This window comes from Hyaena hyaena, unplaced genomic scaffold (genome assembly GCF_003009895.1).
Source record: "Hyaena hyaena isolate Hyena2069 unplaced genomic scaffold, ASM300989v1 scaffold_30, whole genome shotgun sequence".
NCBI classification, from domain to species: Eukaryota; Metazoa; Chordata; class Mammalia; order Carnivora; family Hyaenidae; genus Hyaena; species Hyaena hyaena.
The window spans coordinates 5805145-5823040 of NW_024080662.1; the positions used below are offsets into that span (position 1 = coordinate 5805145).

Genomic DNA, 17896 nt, shown 5'->3' on the forward strand with positions numbered 1-17896 from the left:
GGGTCCACTCGGGTATGTGGCAGAGGGCTGAGGCTGAAACCTGCGTGTGCTGTGGCTATGAAAACCCTGGTAGATGTGAAGGGCAGGGACCACAGCACATTTTACAGCTGAGACAATCAGAAGTCAAAGGACACATGACTCTCAAAGGCTGTGCAGAATCAAGTGATGGAGTCCCTCCGGGAGATGCCCACAACTCAGCCAGCTCCTTCTTGGACAGACCAGCCACGCAGACACCAGTTACTGCTCCAGTCAATGAAAGGGAAACTTTATTGAGGCCCCAGGGCCTTGGGCCGGAGGCCACCCTGCAGGCAAAGGAAGAGCTGGTGGAGGAGCCTTATTTGACCTTCTTCTTGGGGCGCAAGTTGTTGGTGTGGCCGCACTTCTTCTTGCGGCAGTTGACTGCACGGGGGTGCAGGCGGGCATAACACCTGCAGGATGAGAGGCTGGTGAGGGCACACCCCAACCCCAAGCCCTCCCCACGGAGGCTAGCCACCCGCCGCCCCCTATCTGAGAGCACTCACTTGCGGCAGATCATCTTGTCGCAGTTGTATTTCTGGGCCAGCTGGCGGAGGGAAGGCTCAATGATGCCACCCCGCAGGCGGAGCACCAAGTGCAGGGTGGACTCTAGGAGAAGGGGGTCAGAGAGAGACAGTGACTGAGCCTGGCCCCAGCACCTTGGGTGCAGCGTAGGGCCCTCCAGGCCAGACCTTGCTCAAATGAAAATCCCTTGGGTATTCTATATGTAGATGGACAGACTGTCCCAGACCACCCCACACAACCTCCATCTCCCTTCCCACCAGTCCAGGTCTTGGGGAGTCTGACACTAATATATGTGAACCATAATGTGCACTGGGGTTTCCTGACACACAAGGTAATTTGAGGGGTGTAAAGATGCTTTCATTTTGAGGAGAAAAATTAAATCTAGCTGGTGTAGAAAGAACACTGATTTCCTTTACAATAGTGACAAAATTTCTCTGACCACATTTTTATGTGTATTTCTAAAGATTTTGTTTTTGGGGCCCCTGGGTAGCTCAGTCCATTAAGGATCCGACTTTGACTCAGGTCATGATCTCACGGTTCATGAGTTTGAGCCCTGTGTTGGGCTCGGTGCTGACAGCTCGGAGCCTGGGGCCTGCTTCAGATTCTTGGGTCTCCCTCCCTCCCTCTCAAAAATAAACATCAAAAAAATTTTACCTTTATGTAATCTCAACACCCAAGATGGGGTTTGAACCCACAACCCTGTGATCAAGAGTTGCATGCTCTACTGACTTAGCCAGCCAGATGTCTCTCTTAGCACATTTTAAAACAAAATAGTCTTTTAAAGAAAAATAGGTGAGCAAGAACAAGAGAAACCACTGCTGCTTGGAATCTAAGTGGAGACCATGAGATGCTTTCCCCCAATGAAAACATTTTAGAAAAGACTCCTCCAGCCCCATCTCATCCTCACCTTAAGACAATTCCCCCCATCCTCCAATGTTGCCAACGAGACCATCAAAGCCTCATCCCTGGTTCTAGGTCTCACGGGCCCTGGCAGCCACCCTGCCCTCAGTACCTTTCTGGATATTGTAGTCTGACAGAGTGCGGCCATCTTCCAGCTGTTTGCCGGCAAAAATCAGACGCTGCTGGTCAGGTGGGATGCCTGGGGAGAGGGAAGCTCGGTTACTAAGACTCTGGGCAAGCACATTACTGGCAGCTTTCCTTCTCCCTACAGGGGTGTTCTGGCATAGCCTCCACCTATCAAAAGGGAAACTGAGGTAGAGAGAACAAGCTATTTAAGATCACACAGGGAGGCACTGGCCAAGGCTGAGGTCTATACAAGCCCAGTACGCATCCTGCACATGACAGGGGCTCCTCTGGGCCGAGAGGGATTCCTGTTGAACAGAACCTGTGAACTCAGCTCAACTCACCCTCCTTGTCTTGGATTTTGGCTTTGACATTCTCAATGGTATCACTGGGCTCAACCTCAAGGGTGATGGTCTTGCCCGTCAGGGTCTTCACAAAGATCTGCATCTCTGCGTCTGCTGGGAGGTGGGGGGCAGCAGGATGGAGACGTTGAGAACTTCATGTCTGAGTAGCTTGAGCTCAGGGGCTGGCCAGCCCTGTGCCAGCATCACAGGCCCATCCCAGCGCCTGTTTCCTTCCACCTCTCCGAAGCTACAGCCCAAATAGCCTATCATCAAGTATCATGCTTTCCACACCTTACCCCTGGACCCCTGTGGCAAAGTGTGCCTCATGGGAGCAAGGACTGTGATTATGCTCCCTGGGCCCAGCAAGAGATTCTATCAACTTTGAGGATGGAATGATAAGTACATGGCTGGGGCACCATTTGGCCAGGCACATTTTCTTCGAGTGTGGTCGGGAGGTCCCATCCTCCCTCCCTTCCCTATCCTTCTGTAAGCCACATTTGCTCCACAAGCTGCCCTTCCTACAACCTGAATGGGAATCCCATTTTTGGTATCCACTCCTCCAACACACTTTCCTCCGCTGCAGTTCAATCCAACTCCAAGCTCAGTCATCCAACACCCTGGCTTCCCTCTCAGTTATACCCGAACTCGCCGACGACACTTCTTGCCTTCGCTCCTACTCATAAACAGTATCTGCCAACCACGTGCCATGTACTTGTTTACACATAACATTTCATCTCCCCCCACCCCAACGAAAGCCTAGAAGCTGGATGCTACCACCCTCTCCTTATAAATATACTGAAAAAAGGTAAGTGGTGAATCACCCCGTGGTAGAGTAAGGGGACTTAACACTTTCAAAAATATTAGCGCACTATACAGCACCCAAAAAAAAAAAAAAAAAATTACGTCTAGGACCCCTCCCCCTTGCCCAGAAAGACCATCCACGCCCCCAGGTCTCCTGGGATAGCCTTGGCCAGAAGGGCGCATAGACTCCTCTCCCAAAAACTCGTTCGCCACCCGGGGCCCAGTCCCGACTCAGAACCTCGGCCCCACGCGCCCAACTTAGCCGACCCGGCCGCCCTGCCGAACCTGGCCCGCGCGGACAGGTTCCGGGGTGTCCCCTCCGCTACTGGCACGCCCGCGGCTTCCCACAGCCTCCCGCCCGACCCTGGTCTGGCCCGAACCCGCAACGCCGCTGCCACCAAGCCGCTCGGGAACCTCGTTGAAGAGAAAGAGGACGACGGAACCGGAAACCGCGGATTTGCCGCCGAGAGCGCCTGCGCACCTAGCACGCTGCGCGCTTGCGTCACAATCCGCGCCGCGCATTATGCCCCACCCCCGGCCCCGCCCCGCCGCCGCCATGTCGGGTGCTGGCGAAAGAAGCAGCAGCGCCTGTGGGCGAGTGTCAGCAGCCCGCTTCCGGGTGTGGTCCCTCGTCCTCCCAGGTCACGTGAGGGGACCGCCACACCTTTCCAGGTTGTCTCTCGGTTGGCTGAAAACTGCACCTAATGGTCATTCGGGGAATGCTTGTTGACAAGAGCAGAGGAGACAGTTTGTGCTAAAGCAAAGGAATTAAGCAGAGGGTCAGCGGGTCCAGGATTCAGGGGTCGGCACGGGAAGGTGGTAGGAGGCGCAGGGATGGGATGGAACGTGCCAGATCCTTGGGAGCCACTTATCACCAAGAGTTAGATATTTAAACTTTCTAGCCGCTGTGAAAACTTTCTGGCCACTGTGCGGGAATGAAGGTCAAGGCGGCGCTTCTCAGAGCAGTGAGGGAAGGTGAGGCTGATGCATTCCCTCAAGAAAAGGGGGTGCGACCCAGGGTCAGTTTGGGGCCAAAGAGGACTTTTGTTAGGACCAAGGAGTCGTGAATGGCTAAACAATGCCAGGGGCCGGGAAGGGTGAGGACTGAAGCGTAGGTTTGGCAGGGTTCCTCTTTATTTCCTTGAACACTTACCAGCGCCCCGTTAACAGGCAAAAGCACACATTCTTGGATCTAGGAAGATGTCTTTAATAATGTAATTTTTAAGGGCTTAAAAGATGAGGGAACTCTACACAGTGTCTAATGGGGAAAGGGACCCAGCCTGGCTCCCTGAGGAGTCTGTCCTGAGACAGACCTGGAGGAGTTATTCAGAGCTAAGGGAACAGCAGGGGTGAGTACACTGGTAGTGAGAGGAACTTGGGTTATTGTGGTTGCTACCACTGGAGACTGCCACCGTGTGCAGCCACATCTTAGTGGTGCCAGGCCGTCCACAGCCGTCCTGTCTCACATCCTGCACTCGCATCCCCTTATGGCATCCTGGGCCCAAGGATGGAAGGAAGCCACTGCTAAGGACACCCTTTCCTTTTTAGTAACAGAGTCTCTTTATTGATAACTTCCCAACAGCATCTGTAAACATCGGGTACAAAAATATTCCGTTTAACTCTGTTTTCCAAGGTGGCTCATCTTGCTCCATGGACGTCCTGGGAGAGGCCTGCGGGTTCCCACCTCTGGTCAGAGAAACCCAGAACGCATCAGGCTTGCAGCTGAATGGCCCGCCTCCATCTTGAGCCTTCTGCAGCTGTCTCAGAAGCCTCCTTGAGATACCAACTGGAGACAGCATTCAATACTTTTGTTGGAGGAAGGGGCAGGGAGGCCAGAATTAGTAGGTGCAGGGATGGATTGGGGTGAACTCAGACATGACAGCGCCGATTCACTCTGAGGTCTCGACCAGGGCATCGGGGCAGGGGCCTTCTGGCTCTGGTCTCTGGGAGCCTTTAAACGTTGTTTAGAGCAGACCTCGAGCCTGGCTCTGGAAAAGCTCCTTTACGCCCAGCGCAACAACTCCAGCTGAGCTGGTCATCCCCTGGCCTGGCGGAGGGGTCTGCAGAGGACAGATGTTCTCAGTGAGGAGGAATTGGGAATGACAGACCCCCCAGGAACTCCACACCCCTGGAGGGAGCTTTGTCCCCCAGGAGCCTTGGGTGACACAACAGGGTGGCAAAGCTGTTGACCTCCAGGCAAGGTTTGGGTTGCCTGCTGCCACCTCAGACACCTGGGGAGAGCTGCCACTGCCCTGAGACCCCTCAGGCCACCAGGGAGTAGGGTTACTCCCCCGGTGTCTCCTCATCATCCGTCTGGCTACGGCCGTTGATGGCAGGAGAGCTGGACCGGACATGGGAGAGGTCCTCGAAGCCAGGACTGAGGGAGGGCGAGACGGTGTCAGGGCTGGTGTCACACGAGCCCGTGCTCTGTTCTGAGGTGGCAATGGTGGTCGTGGTGCTGGGTGGGATGGGATCTTCATCCTCGTCCTCCAGGAGGGAGGCCTCTGGGATGTCTGGGGGAAGGAGGCCAGGAGTTGGCTTAGTCACTGTGTTGGGCACCATGATGAGGGGTCAACCGGGCCTATGACCCTGAACAGCTCCCATGCCACCCCACGGGGCATAACTTGGTCCACTTTACCGAGGAGGAAACCAAGGCCCAGGCAAGGGAGAGTTTCCCTTCAAGGTATAAGGACCGAGGTTCTTTGGAGTCAAGCCAACAGAAGCCGAGCCTAGCTCTGCCCTGTTAACTCTGCAGGCCCCTCACTCCCCTTGCCCCAGCATTCTGCTCTATAAACCAGGCCTGATGATAGCCACATGCTCTACTGACTAAGGCAGTCAGGTACCCTGACAGCACTGCCTTTGTACTTCTGGTGGTTAGCAGCCCTGAGGTGGGGAGAGGTTGGCCTGTTTGGCAGAGAGGGTAAACTGAGGCTCGGCATAGGGGATGCTGCACATCCTCTGAGAAGTTACTGCTCCTTAGGGCTACAGTTTCCCACTGTATGAATGGGATACTCACAGCCCCCACTGCTTGGGTGGTTGTAGGTAAGAGCCTACTCATAGGGCTATGCCATACCCACTTGGGCAAGGACTGTCATCGTCCTTATCCACATTCCCGTGTAACCTCCCCCCAGGGAGGGGATCCTAGTCCCAGCATCTGCTCTGCAAGCTGCCAAGACCAGCCAAGCAACGCTGCCCCTGCCCCCTGCCCCAGGTCTCTCTAGATCTACTGCCCACCAGGACCTGGGCTCAGTGTCAGCCCCTGAGGTAACCTTCCAGAAGCCAGCCCTGGGGTAAGGTGCTGGCATCCATGGGTGCAGAGGCCAGGCATGGGGCACAGGAGCCCTGGGTGACACTTACGGCTGAAGGCCTCCGGGTGCTGCCTGGCCAGCTTCCCTTTCAGCGTCCTGCAGGGGAAGGGAAGGCATACGGGGCTGAGCCTACCAAGCAGACAGGCCGGGCCTGGAGCACGCCAGGAGCCCTTGATGCAGCTCCAGGTGGGTGGGGGATGGGAGCCCCCCCCCCCCATACTGCTGGTCACTCTGCTCCTGGGCTGGAGGGAGGGCCATGTGCTCAGCCCTGGGCCAGATGGCAGCCACTCAACTGTCGAGAGCCTGTGTGTGTCCTCTATGCTGGGACTGCCTGGGCCCTCTACCTACAGTTAGACCTTTCTTAGGTCTAATCCTCCCCTGCCCCGATAACCTTCCAGGAAGCTTCCTCACCCCTTCCTCAGCAGTCACTCCCCTGAGTGACCTGTCCCAGCCTATCCCCCACCACTAGGATGACAGTGTCTGTGCGGGGGCCAGGAGTGATTATGCACACCCCAGACACTGTGTATTTGTGCACGTTGAACTGACGTTCACAGAGAAACATCTCCTTTTTTTAATCAGCTGTTTTGCCTTTCTTCCTAAAGTAAGGAAGTCATCTTTGCAAAGAATAACAAGGGGGCCTTTGGGGTGGAGTCTCATCCTTGACTGAGGTGAACCAGCCCCCACCAGAAGCACCACCATTGCTGGGTCCCTACCTACCAGGCAACTGGGCAGCCACGACTGTCCCGTTCCTGGGTGATATGGAGATGCACAAAAGGTGTCGACACTTGGGGGTTCTGCTCATCCCCAACACCACACCTGGGCAGCTGGCCTGATGAGACGCCTCAGAAAATATGTGTTTTTATAAAGGATTTAATTGGCCTGTCTCATGATCTGTTCCTGAGTCTGCCAGTGGGAGGGGCTGCCCCCAGGACAGAGGAAGTAGCGCTGTCAGCTGGAAACACAGCTGCAGCTCTGGCTGGTTCCAGGCCCAGGCACGTGGCCACAGTGATGCAGCCTCTGGGCGCGGCATCGAGCATTCTGCATGCTTGGGGACCAGAATGTCCTTTTTCTCCGCCCTCACAGAAAACAGCTCAGAAAAACCCATAAAAACTGGCAATCTCCTATGCCTCTGGAGAGGAGACCTGGGCTGGGGGCTGGAAGACCAGGCTTGCCTTTCACTGTCTGCACCTGCCTGCCTTTTGCCTTGTGCATCTGGTCCTATGTTGCATTTTTGGAAAGAGAAATAAAAGCTAAATCCAGAAACTTTAAGATTTTTTTAGCCCGAACTTCAGATCTTCTCAGATGCTAAGTGAGCAATGAAGCCTCAAAGAACAAATTAACGGTCTCCGTTGCTCTGTTATGCGGGGTGGGTGATCCTCACTGAAAAGGGGAGGAACCCGAAGGGGAGGAGCCTGAGGGGGAGGCAGAAGCTGGAGAGGTCAAGGACCCACCTGATCCTGCGGAAGATGCTGTCCAGGTCCCGCTTCATCTCCACCAGGGTCCTCGTGTGGTGCAGGAAGCGCTCGCTCATTTGCTGCAGGCGGGCGCTTGACAGGTTGTTGAAGTTCAACAGCATCTCGTTGGTCTTCTCAAAGCGGTCCAGCCTGGCAGCGGAGAGAAGGCACCAGCCCTGCAAACCATGCCCTACACGCTGATCGTGCTGGGCCCTTTCCTGCTTCATGACCGTTGCATGTGTTGTTTCCCTGCCATGTAGAACTCTACTTGCTGTTTGAGCCAGCTGGCAACCTCCTACTCAACCTTCAAAACCCTACCCACGTACATCCTTCTCACATATATCCCCTCCCTCAAGCAGACTCTGACTTCCCTGACTCCCTAGACCCAGGTTATTCCTCTGGCCCAGCCCTGACCCCATGGGGCCAGGAATATCTGTGTCTGGTTTTGTCTCCCCTCACTCTGGGAGTTCACCAAGGCCAGGCCTAAATCTGACCCTGACAAACCCAGCACCCCTGTCCCAGCAGGAGAGAAATGGAAGGGTATCAGGCCTATGCCATGTCATAAATGAAAGGAAGAGCTTTTGGCTTAACTACACAAGCATAAAGTCACAGGAAGCTGTGCTTCCATCCCAAGATTGTGTAAGCCTCGCTTCCCAACAGAGCAGGCTGGAATTAGGGTGAGGCTGTGGCGGGCACGGTGCCAAGCTGGAGGCCAAGGCTGTTCACAGCCCTTCCGAGAGATCACAGGTCCTCTGCAGAGACAGCCTGGGCTGTGAGAGACCAGGTTCCCAACAGGAGATCAGCTCACTGCCTTCCTTAAATCCCCTCCCACAGCCCCTTCCTATCCCCGCAAGAGCCTACCCCGGGGCCTTGGGAGAGGAGCTGTGACAGCCCCAGCCAAGCCATCCACAGCTGCAAAACCATCCCAAAGCCCTGCTTCCCGTGCCAAGGCCTCGCCTCCAGGCCAGGAAGGAATTTACTTTGGAGCCAGCCGGCAGATTTGCTCATTTCCTTCATTTTATCACCAGTGTGGGCCCAGGGTAAGGGCAGGCAGGGCAAGAATGCGGGCCAGCAAGTGGATTCCTTCCCACGCCCAGGGCCCGCGGCCCTTGGCTACCACTCACATGTTCTTCTGAGCCAGGATGATCGCATTGACATCGTCCGTGTTCACCATGCTCAGGATGCGGCTGCAGAAGACCCTCGAGGCCGAGTCCGGGGGGTCCATCTCTTCCTCCTCCTCCGCTGCCTGAAATAGGCAAGGTGAAAGCGTCTTCAGTCTGCACCAGGCAATACGGTTGCTGGGACAGAGAGGAGGGGCTGGGAACCCCGGGCCATGAGTTGGTCATGCCACCTGAGCCTCAGCTTTGTCATACTGAGAGTTCAGGGGTATTTGTAAACCGCACCCAAGCACATCAGAATCCCATCATCCAATGACCTCCATGGCCCCCACTCTCCACGTGCCCAAGGCCACGGCCACCTTCCACCTGCGTAGATTTGCCAGCTTCTTCCCACATCCCTCTGACTTTGCTCATTCCACCACAGGGCTTTTGCACCTGCTATCCCCATACACATGACTGGCCCCTCAAATCATCACCACCTCCAGTATCTTTTCTCCCAATAATTCTTTGATGGATACCCCTACTCTCAACTCTGGTCACTTTTAGTACTTCACGTTGTTTTATAAATTGGCTCATCTCTTCCTGAAATTATCTTAGTTATTAGTTGACCTTTCTGTCTCTCGCTACCAAGGCAATGTCAGCTCTGAGAGAGCAGGGGCCTCCAGAGCCCAGTCCAGAAACTGGCTCACAGTGAGGGGTCACCAGAACCTAGCTGGTGGAGGCCACCAGAGGCTTTCAGACTCAGCTCTGACACTAATTTTATCAGCAAATTAAAGCCAAGAATCTCAGCCAGGCTGGGCACCCCAGCAACCTAGATGGCTGTGTGGCTAGGTAGATGACCATCATGGTGGGTGGGGGGCCTCTTGGACTGTGCCCAGGGCAGGAAGGGCCACAGGTTCACACTCACCCTCAGGGGTGTCAGGTAAAACCCGGAATCTTGACATAGCTTGGCTCTGGGGTCCACATATTTAACTGCTGACAGAAAGGCCCAGTTGCAATTGGTTAAGATTCACATCCAGGATCACAAAGGGCTTTCAGAGCCCACTTAATCCACCCTCCTCTTTACTGAGCACTTACTGTATGCTAACCAATGCATGAACTGTATACACTGGGAACTGTATCCTTATTTACATATTAAGAAAAAGAGACTCAGAAACTGAGGGAGTGGGAGTGGACCATTGTCACATTGCCAGTAAACCCAAGTCACAGCTTTGTAGCCCAGTCCGCGGGATCCACCTGCCAGGGCAGTGGCTTCTTACAGCAACTGACTACCACCAGACTCCTGAATTTTCCCAGGAAAGAAACCCTCAGAAATGTGGATTTTTATGTGTGTGTAAAATTACCTCATTTAAAATGTTAACAGCTAATACTTTTCTTCCCCTAAACACCATGGAGGCCAAGAATGATTATTTGCAAGACACCCAGGTAGCTCAGTTGGTTGAGCGTCCAACTTTGGCTCGGGTCATGATCTCACAGTTCGTGGGTTTGAGCCCCACGTCGGGTTCTGTGCTGACAGCTCAGAGCCTGGAGCTGTCTTCGGATTCTGTGTCTCCCTCTCTCTCTCTCAAAAATAAAACATTAAAAAAAAAAAAAAAGATCTATTTGCAGCCCCTACATGCCTTCTGGAATCAAGCTGCCACACCTGGCGAAATCCGGCCCCCCCACCCAATAATCACTAGGTTTATTGAATTCCTACTATGTGCCAGGTACCCACACCCACAGTATCCGCGTTTCCAAAGAAGCGTAATCATGTATAATGAGGACACGCAGGCCCAGAGGGCAGAGTCGTGAGGCAGGAAGCCCACAGCTAGTGCGTGGCAGGCACAAGATCTGGACCTGTGTAAAAACGGTTCTGCTCCAACGAGGGGCTCTTTCCTGTCTCTGGCTACCAAATGTGAGGCTGAGGGATTCAAGGCACGCCCACCTGCCAATCTCAGGGAGACTTCCCTCACAGCTAGTCTGGCCCACGTATAGGGTAGAAATGACCTAGCAAGGGCTCTGGTCCCTGCTCCAAATATTATTTATGAGGGAAACACGCAGAAAAGGAGGCTTTGTGACCTTGGGAGAGTCACCGCACCTCCCTGAGTTTTCTCATCCAGAAAACGGGAGCGATAAAGAATCAGACTCTCACAGCGCTGTCTGCGGGGACTGAACCCAATGGTGACACGGAGCTGGATTCGGATTAGGCTGCTTCTCCATGGGGAGTAAGAAGTCCTAGGGCGGGGCCGGGGAGTCAGCACTATAGGAAGGGGCTCCCTGGTCCTTCCAAGAACAGGAGCAAACACTTGTATAGCACTTCCCTTAATCCCCAATCACGCCTATGAAGCAAACACTATCATCTCCAAGGGCAACAGAGGCTCAAGGGGGTAGGCTCAGTTACCCAAGGTCACACGGCAAGGCGGTGGAGCCACGATTCCAGCCAGTTATTTTCACGGAATTCAATTTGGCGGCCCAAGCTTAGCAAAACCCGCGAGTGAGGTGGGACTCGCCTCTCCCCTCACGCCTCGTCCCTGCAAAGCGGGGAAACTGAGGCTCAAAGACGGCAACGCCCGGTTCCGGGTGACACTGCAGACTGAACACAGGCAGCCCCGGCTCCTGCGCCCCGGATCCGGAACCGGCCCGTGGCGCCGCCGGCGCGTACACTGCACGGCCGGGGAAACTGAGGCCTGTAAGCAAGGGGAGTGCCCAGATGTGGCCAGCGGCGCGCCCCACCCCGCATACAGCCCGGGGGCCGCGCCCGACCCGGCCCGGCTCCCCAGCGGCCCCGGCATCCCCAGCCCCACCCCGAACTCGGCCCCGGCGAAGGTGGCAGCAGCACCTGCACATCTGGCGGCCTTGCTCGCGCTTCCGGGATGGCGCCCGCGCCGCCACGACGTCACCACGCACCACGCGTGCAACCGCACGTACAGGCGACGTGCCCGGAGCTGATATGCGTGCTCGGAGTCTCGGCAGGAAGGGGTGGGGCCTAGTGGGGGCTACTATTCGCAAGTGCGTCACAGCGAATAGCCAATCAAGCAGTCCCTCCGACGCCTGCGTAGTTTCCAAGGCTCGAGATGCCCCGCAGCCGGAAGGGGCTGGGGGTGTCTAAGAGGTGTCCTGTTTTGTAGACCGTAAGTCTGAAGTCCGAGAATGGTAGGAACTCCGTTAAAGTCATGCAGTGCTTAAGTGGCCTGTAGTTGACCCAGACCCAAGCATCCTGCTTTCCAGGTGGGAAATCAGATTCATCCAGTTCAAAAATCCCTGCTCTGCTTTTGGTGACCTTTTTTCTGGTCCAAGATCCCACGTTATGTTTAAGTGTATCTCCTTAGTCTCCCCTTTATGACAGCTCTTCAGTCTCTCCTAATCTTTTAGGACCTTAGTACTTGGGAAGAGTGTTGGTTTTGTAGACTACTCATGAATATGGTTGTTTGTCCAGTGTTTCCTCCTGATTAGACTGAAGTTTCTCACTTTGGGCAGGATTCCCACAGAAGTGATGTTAAGGCCTTCTTAATGCGTCATATCTGACGTCACAGGATATTGATGTGTCTTAATACTGGTGATGTTGACTTTGGTTACTTGCTTAAGGCAACGTCTGCCAGTTTTTCAACTGTTACCATTTTCTCCTTTGGGAGAAGTATTGTATGGAGAAATATACAAATACCCTACACAAATACCCTAGCACTTTTTTTTTAAACATATTTTGACCCACTAGTTTTAGCACCCATCCAAGGCTCTTGCCAGCAACAATCACTATGCCTATTTTCTATTTATTAATTTAATTACTAATAGGAATTCTATTGTAAACAAGAGCTGTCCATTCTTCTCTAGTTTATGCACTTGATATTCAAGTGTGTGTATATATATTTTTTAGTGTATATATGTTTTATATATATAACATATGTTTTATATATGTTTTATATATATATATATATATATAAAACATATATATTTTTTAAGATTTTATTTTTGGGGCCCCTGGGTGACTCAGTCAGTTAGGCATACTCCGAGTCTTGACCGGCTTGGGTCATGATCTTGCAGTTGATGAGTTTGAGCCCACCTAGGGCTCTGCCCTGACGGTGCACAGCCTTCTTGGGATTCTCTCTCTCGAGGTAAATAAATAAACCTCAAAAAGATTTTAGGGGCGCCTGAGTGGCCCAGTTGGTTAAGTGTCCAACTTTAGTTCAGATTATGATCTCACAGCTCATGAGTCCAAGTTCTGTGTCAGGCTCTGTGCTGACAGCTCAGACCCTGGAGCCTGCTTCAGATTCTGTGTTTCTCTCTCTCTCTCTCTCTCTGCCCCTCTCCCTGCTCCAGCTCTCTCTAAAAGGAATAAATGTTTTTAAAATTTTTTTTAAGATTTTATTTTTATGTAATCTCCACAGCCAACACAGGGCTTGAATTTACATCCCCAAGGTCAAGAGTCACATGCTCCACTGACTAAGCCAGCCAGGCACCCCCATTTATTCATGCATTTATATCACCATGAACTCATAAGTATTTATTTTATTCTGTGGATTACAATTAATTTCTTTTTTCTTTTTCTTTTTTTAAGGAGGCTCACACCCAGTGTGGGACTTGAACTCACAACCCTGAGATCAAGAGTCACATGCTCTACCCACTGAGTCAGCCAGCTGCCCCTAAAATTAATTTCTATTATTTACTTTGCTGCTCCTTTAGGTAGCTTGTATGCTCTTTTAATAGGTCTCCATCTTTTTCTGAGCATGTCCTTACTCTTAGCACTACCAAATTTCCATGCCATTTCTCCAGGGATCCTGGTTCCTTTTCTCGGAGAATGGTATTGAGAAACCAAGATCTGGGTGCTAGGTGTGTGCTCACTGCTCACTGGTACTGGAGTATCATTGCTCAGAGACCCTCTCAGCAATAAGTTAGAAAATACATATGCTAACCGATGCATATACATTTGTATTTATTTCTATATGTCCTCTTTTTAATATACCGAAAACCGTGAGTTCGTTCATACTGGTACAAAGATGCACTTTAAGTGAGATAATTCAAGTTAAATGCATGAACAAAACAGGGCAAATAGTACTTGCTCAATAAATGTTAGCAATTAATCATCACTAATTATTGAGGTCTTAATGATGCATATGTGTTATGTATTATAGATCTAATTTTCCTAGGTCTCAGTTTGTTAACTGTGAGTGATCACAGCATGTGCCTCTTTAGGTTGTTGAAAGCTTGGAAGATATACACATGCCTTTAGGGTACATGAAAGACTCTTTTGGAGCCCCGAAATTGGACATATTTGCGTTCTAATTCCAGTGCTGTCACATCCTAGCTGAGTGGCCTTGGGCAAATAGCTTAACCTTGTAAAATCATACAGATTAATTCCTTACAATAAGGCTTGGCCCACTGTAAGCCGAGGGCAAACTGTTATTACTCCCACATCCTGCTGCCTTCATTCATTGAAAAGTTAATGAGGATCAGGATTCTTACAAATGTAGTTCAGCAGTTTTAAAAACTGTTCAGTAAACCCTCTAGGCACTTCCTCCAGGTGTGGCCCATATTCTAGGGATCCTGAGAGTATTCAGTCCCTGCCTAGCCCTAGAGGACGAAAGGAGACAGAGCCTGACACAGACAAGGCCAGGACCAAGAAGAACAATGCAGCACTATGGAGAGGAGAGACTTAAAGGTGGAGGAACCTGAAGGGTGGGGACTCATTTGGGAGCAAGGAAGCAGGTACATCGGGGTGGGGTTTTGTGATAATAGTAGGAGTTTTCTAGGTGTTGACAATCATTCAGGACCGAGAGAATCTCAGGAGCAAAGGCAGGATGGTGGAAAAGCACACAGCTTAGATTTGATTTCTGGAAGAACCGGGGAGTTCTGTGAGCCAGGCAGCAACCAGCGCTGAGATAAGAGCCTGGGCAGGGGATGTTGGGAACCACGGCTCTGTCTGCAGGCTGCAGCAGAAAAGGCCCAGGTTGGAGAAGCCAACCTTTTCAGTGGGTCACTTGGGCTCTGCTGGAAGCCAGGAAACATTTATGAGGGTCCTGGAAGGAGTGGGAGCTACGAGTCAAGGCTAAAAGGGACTTGGTTGGCCCCAAATGTTTGGTGCACAGTGGAACAGACAAGAACATATTGAAGCCCTGCGTGTATTCGAGGGAGAAGGTGAAAAGTGATGGGAACAGTCAGTCAAGTGACGGGGACATTGTTGAGGGGATGCCAAAGTCTAGGGACTGGAAGCCTCTCTCTGTCACCTTTTTAGTCTTATTTCCTACTTAGTGCTCATTACAGCTGCAATTAGCTACTTAACTTGCATCATTGTGCAATATCCAGCTCCCTAGGTGGAAGAGAAATTCAATAGGGGAAGAGACTTGGCCTATATTGGTTTTCATCACTGTGATCTTGAACAAGGTAATTGCTTTCTCTGTGCCTCAGTTTCCCCATCTGTAAGATAAAGATAGTCTTAACCAAAAAACATGTATCCAATCCCAAGGAAGGCCAGAAGGGAGAGAGAAAAGGAGCACAGAGCAGGTGAGTGTGAGGAAAAATGCACAGGAAGGCAAATTTAAGTCCAAATAGGTCTGTAATTACATTGAATGTAAATAAGCCGAATTCCCCAGTTAAAAGACAAAAGATGGGCAGACTAGATCAAAAAGCAAAACCCAATTCTGTGCTGCTTATAAGACACACATGTACAACAGAAGGATACAGAAAGGTGGAAGGTAAAGGTTGCAAAGGCATGGAGCATTTAAAAAATGAGCCAGTAGGAGTGCCTGGGTGGCTCGGTCAGTTAAGTGTCTGACTGGCTCAGGTAATGATCTCACAGTTCGTGGGTATGAGCCGCACATCAGGTTCTGTGCTAACAACTCACAGCCTGGTACTTGCTGGCTTAAGATTCTGTCTCCCTCTCTCTCTGCCCCTCCCCTGCTCATGCCCTGTCTCTCTCAAAAATAAACATTAAAACAATTTTTTAATGAGCCAATAAGTAAACTTAAAAAATAAATAAATAAAAGAGGGGCCCTGGGTGGCTGAGACAGTTAAGTGTCTGACTCTTGATCTCTGCTCAGGTCATGATCTCACAGTTTGTGAGATGGAGCCCCGCATCAGGCTGTGTGCTGACAGCATGGAGCCTGCTTGGGATTCTCTCTCTCTCTCTCTCTCTCTCTCTCTCTCTCTCTTTTTCTCTCTGCCCCTACCCCCTACCTCTCTCTCTCTCAAAATAAATAACTTTAAAAAAATATGAGCCAGGGACACCCAGGTGCCTTAGTCGGTTAAGAGTTAGATGGGGCAGGGGCGCATGGGTGGCTCAGTCGGTTAAGTGGCCGACTTCGGCTCAGGTCATGATCTCGTGGTTCATGGGTTCGAGCCCCGCATCGGGCTCTGTGCTGTCAGAGCCTGGAGCCTGTTTCGGATTCTGTGTCTCCCTCTCTCTCTGCCCCTCCCCAGCTCGTGCTCTGTCTCTGTCTCAAAAATTAAAAAAAAAAAAAAGTTAAAAAAAAGTTAGATGGGGCGTCTGAATGGCTCAGTCGGTTAAGCGTCCAACTTCAGCTCAGGTCATGATCTCATGGTTCGTGGATTTGAGCCCCACGTTGGGCTCTGTGCTGACAGCTAGCTCAGAGCCTGGAGCCTCTTTCAGATTCTGTATCTCCCTCTCTCTCTGTCCCTCCCCTGCTTACGCTGTCTCTCTCTCTCTCAGAAATTAAAAAAAAAAAAACATTAAAAATTTTTAAAAAAGGAGTTGGACTACTGATCTCAGCGTAGGTCTTGATCTCAGTGTCATGAGTTCAAACCCCGCAATGGGCTCCAGACTGGGTGTGAAGACTAAATAAACAAATGAATAAAAATTAAAAGTGAGCCCAAAGAGAACAAGTGTGTCATCTTAATATCAGACAAAGCCCACTCTAAGGCAAGAAGCATTGAGATAAAGAGGGGCACATCATAACAAAAAATCCAGTTCACCAGGAAACCAGCAATTGCAACACTATGCAGTACATGACATGGACTCCAAATATCAGGGTATGTTTTTGTCTCATAAGGCTGATGTGAGGATTAAATACATGTAAAGTGTTTGCTTTCACCTGTGCTGAGTGTCAGCCATTATTATTGGTGGTGTAACAGTTGCTGTTATCAGTCTATATTTAATTTAGTTGTTTATTTTAGTATCGTTGTGGTTTTTCTTTAAGTTTATTTTGAGAGAGAGTGTGTGCTCGCAGGAGAGGGGCAGAGAGAGCAAGGGAGAGAGAGAATCCCTAGCAGGCTCCACACTGTCAGCATAGAGCCTCATGTGGGGTGGATGCCGTCAATCGTGAGATCATGACCTGAGTGGAAATCAAGAATTGGTTGCTTAACCCACTGAGCCACCCAGGCGCCCCTCCTTGTTTATTACAGTTCTTCCAGCCCTTATAACAGGTGGAGCTGCATGTGTAATAGACTCCATTGTGCAGATGAAAACACTGAGGTTCAGACAAGGACAGGAAATCGTCTAAGTCCCTCAGAACCAGCACTGGCCCAGAGTTTATTTGATGTTCTTTCCCAGGAAATTTCTCACATATCCCCACTACCCTAGCACCTCTGAGTCTGGCTAGCCTGCCTTCCTTCCAACCATAATGATTTCCCTAAATTCCCCCTACCCACTCTCCTTTTGTGCCAGTCACTCTGTAGGCCCCAGGGCTAAAACAGGGACAAACAATAGACCCTTCCAAGGCTATGAGAGTTTTCTAATCTAGTGGGCAAGGCAGAGGTAAATCAAATAATGGCACAGACATAAAATCAGTTATGAAGTAGAGATTCATCATGCTAAGAGGGTAGCCAATCAGGCCTTGCCTTGGGGAGGTCAGGCAGAGCTTCCAAACCTGTTACCTCCTCCAGTGTTAGCTACCTCCAGTAGCCAGTGATTCATTCATTCATTCATTCATTCATTCATTCTTCGTTCAATTATTCATTCATTTATTGAACTCCGATAGGTGCCAGGTAGGCATGGATGCGGTGGGGGCAAAACGGGCAAAATTCTTTCCCGGATGGAGCAAAGTGGTATTAGGGCAGGGAAGCAAAAAAAAAAGTACAAGATCATTCTGTAAATGAGTAAACCCTAGGAAGGAAATAAAATAGAGCGAGGAAAGAGTAAGTGCCCCCACCTCAAAACGAGATCCATAAAACCCCATCTAATCGACACTGCCACCTTCTCTCAAAGCCATGGGTACCTTATCACCCTCTAACAGAGGGTGCAAGGAGGAGAAACTCCATCCAGCGGCCCTGCTTGCTCAGTCGTTCACCTAGCGATTGAATTTCTTCTGTATGCAAAAGGCAACCTTCCGGGAATTAACACAGACCACGCGGGGGTGGGGCGGGGGTTCTGCGTGCCCTTG

At 51.2% G+C, this 17896-nt stretch overlaps 2 protein-coding genes across 7 annotated transcripts; both read right to left on the reverse strand.

The window, feature by feature from the left end:
- Window positions 1-237: 237 nt before the first annotated feature.
- Window positions 238-3191, reverse strand: UBA52 (ubiquitin A-52 residue ribosomal protein fusion product 1). 4 transcript variants are annotated; one of them, XM_039228327.1, is made up of 5 exons: window positions 3089-3191; window positions 1908-2021; window positions 1553-1639; window positions 522-624; window positions 238-428 (listed from the first exon to the last, which is right to left on the reverse strand). In XM_039228327.1, the coding sequence occupies exons 2-5, from the start codon at window positions 2008-2010 to the stop codon at window positions 335-337; spliced, it is 387 nt and encodes a 128-aa protein (XP_039084258.1). In that variant the 5' UTR covers window positions 2011-2021; window positions 3089-3191; the 3' UTR covers window positions 238-334. The 4 variants fall into 4 exon arrangements, with proteins under 4 accessions (XP_039084258.1, XP_039084255.1, XP_039084257.1 ...); XM_039228324.1 differs by having other exon boundaries at window positions 1908-2018; window positions 3089-3172; XM_039228326.1 differs by lacking the exon at window positions 3089-3191 and adding an exon at window positions 2994-3082 and having other exon boundaries at window positions 1908-2018.
- A 1053-nt stretch (window positions 3192-4244) lies between these two features.
- On the reverse strand, window positions 4245-11507 carry KXD1 (KxDL motif containing 1). 3 transcript variants are annotated; one of them, XM_039228222.1, is made up of 6 exons: window positions 11407-11487; window positions 9496-9560; window positions 8595-8716; window positions 7468-7620; window positions 6066-6112; window positions 4245-5221 (listed from the first exon to the last, which is right to left on the reverse strand). In XM_039228222.1, exons 3-6 carry the CDS (start codon window positions 8693-8695, stop codon window positions 4992-4994), a joined length of 531 nt encoding a protein of 176 aa, XP_039084153.1. In that variant the 5' UTR covers window positions 8696-8716; window positions 9496-9560; window positions 11407-11487; the 3' UTR covers window positions 4245-4991. The 3 variants fall into 3 exon arrangements, with proteins under 3 accessions (XP_039084153.1, XP_039084154.1, XP_039084152.1); XM_039228223.1 differs by having other exon boundaries at window positions 9496-9563; window positions 11407-11482; XM_039228221.1 differs by lacking the exon at window positions 9496-9560 and having other exon boundaries at window positions 11407-11507.
- Between the last annotated feature and the right edge of the window lie 6389 nt (window positions 11508-17896).

What these genes read in the sequence shown, in the direction of transcription:
- UBA52 (XM_039228327.1), bottom strand. Translation starts at nt 2,010, where the DNA reads ATGCAGATCTTTGTGAAGACCCTGACGGGCAAGACCATCACCCTTGAG. An exon ending in CAAAATCCAAGACAAGGAGG is followed by an intron (nt 1,640 to 1,907) that starts GTGAGTTGAGCT and finishes CCCTCTCCCCAG; the next exon opens with GCATCCCACCTGACCAGCAG. An exon ending in AGACTACAATATCCAGAAAG is followed by an intron (nt 625 to 1,552) that starts GTACTGAGGGCA and finishes CCCTTCTCCTAG; the next exon opens with AGTCCACCCTGCACTTGGTG.
- KXD1 (XM_039228221.1), bottom strand. Translation starts at nt 8,695, where the DNA reads ATGGACCCCCCGGACTCGGCCTCGAGGGTCTTCTGCAGCCGCATCCTG. An exon ending in AGCATCTTCCGCAGGATCAG is followed by an intron (nt 6,113 to 7,467) that starts GTGGGTCCTTGA and finishes CTTCCCCTGCAG; the next exon opens with GACGCTGAAAGGGAAGCTGG. An exon ending in GCACCCGGAGGCCTTCAGCC is followed by an intron (nt 5,222 to 6,065) that starts GTAAGTGTCACC and finishes TCCTTCCCCCAG; the next exon opens with ACATCCCAGAGGCCTCCCTC.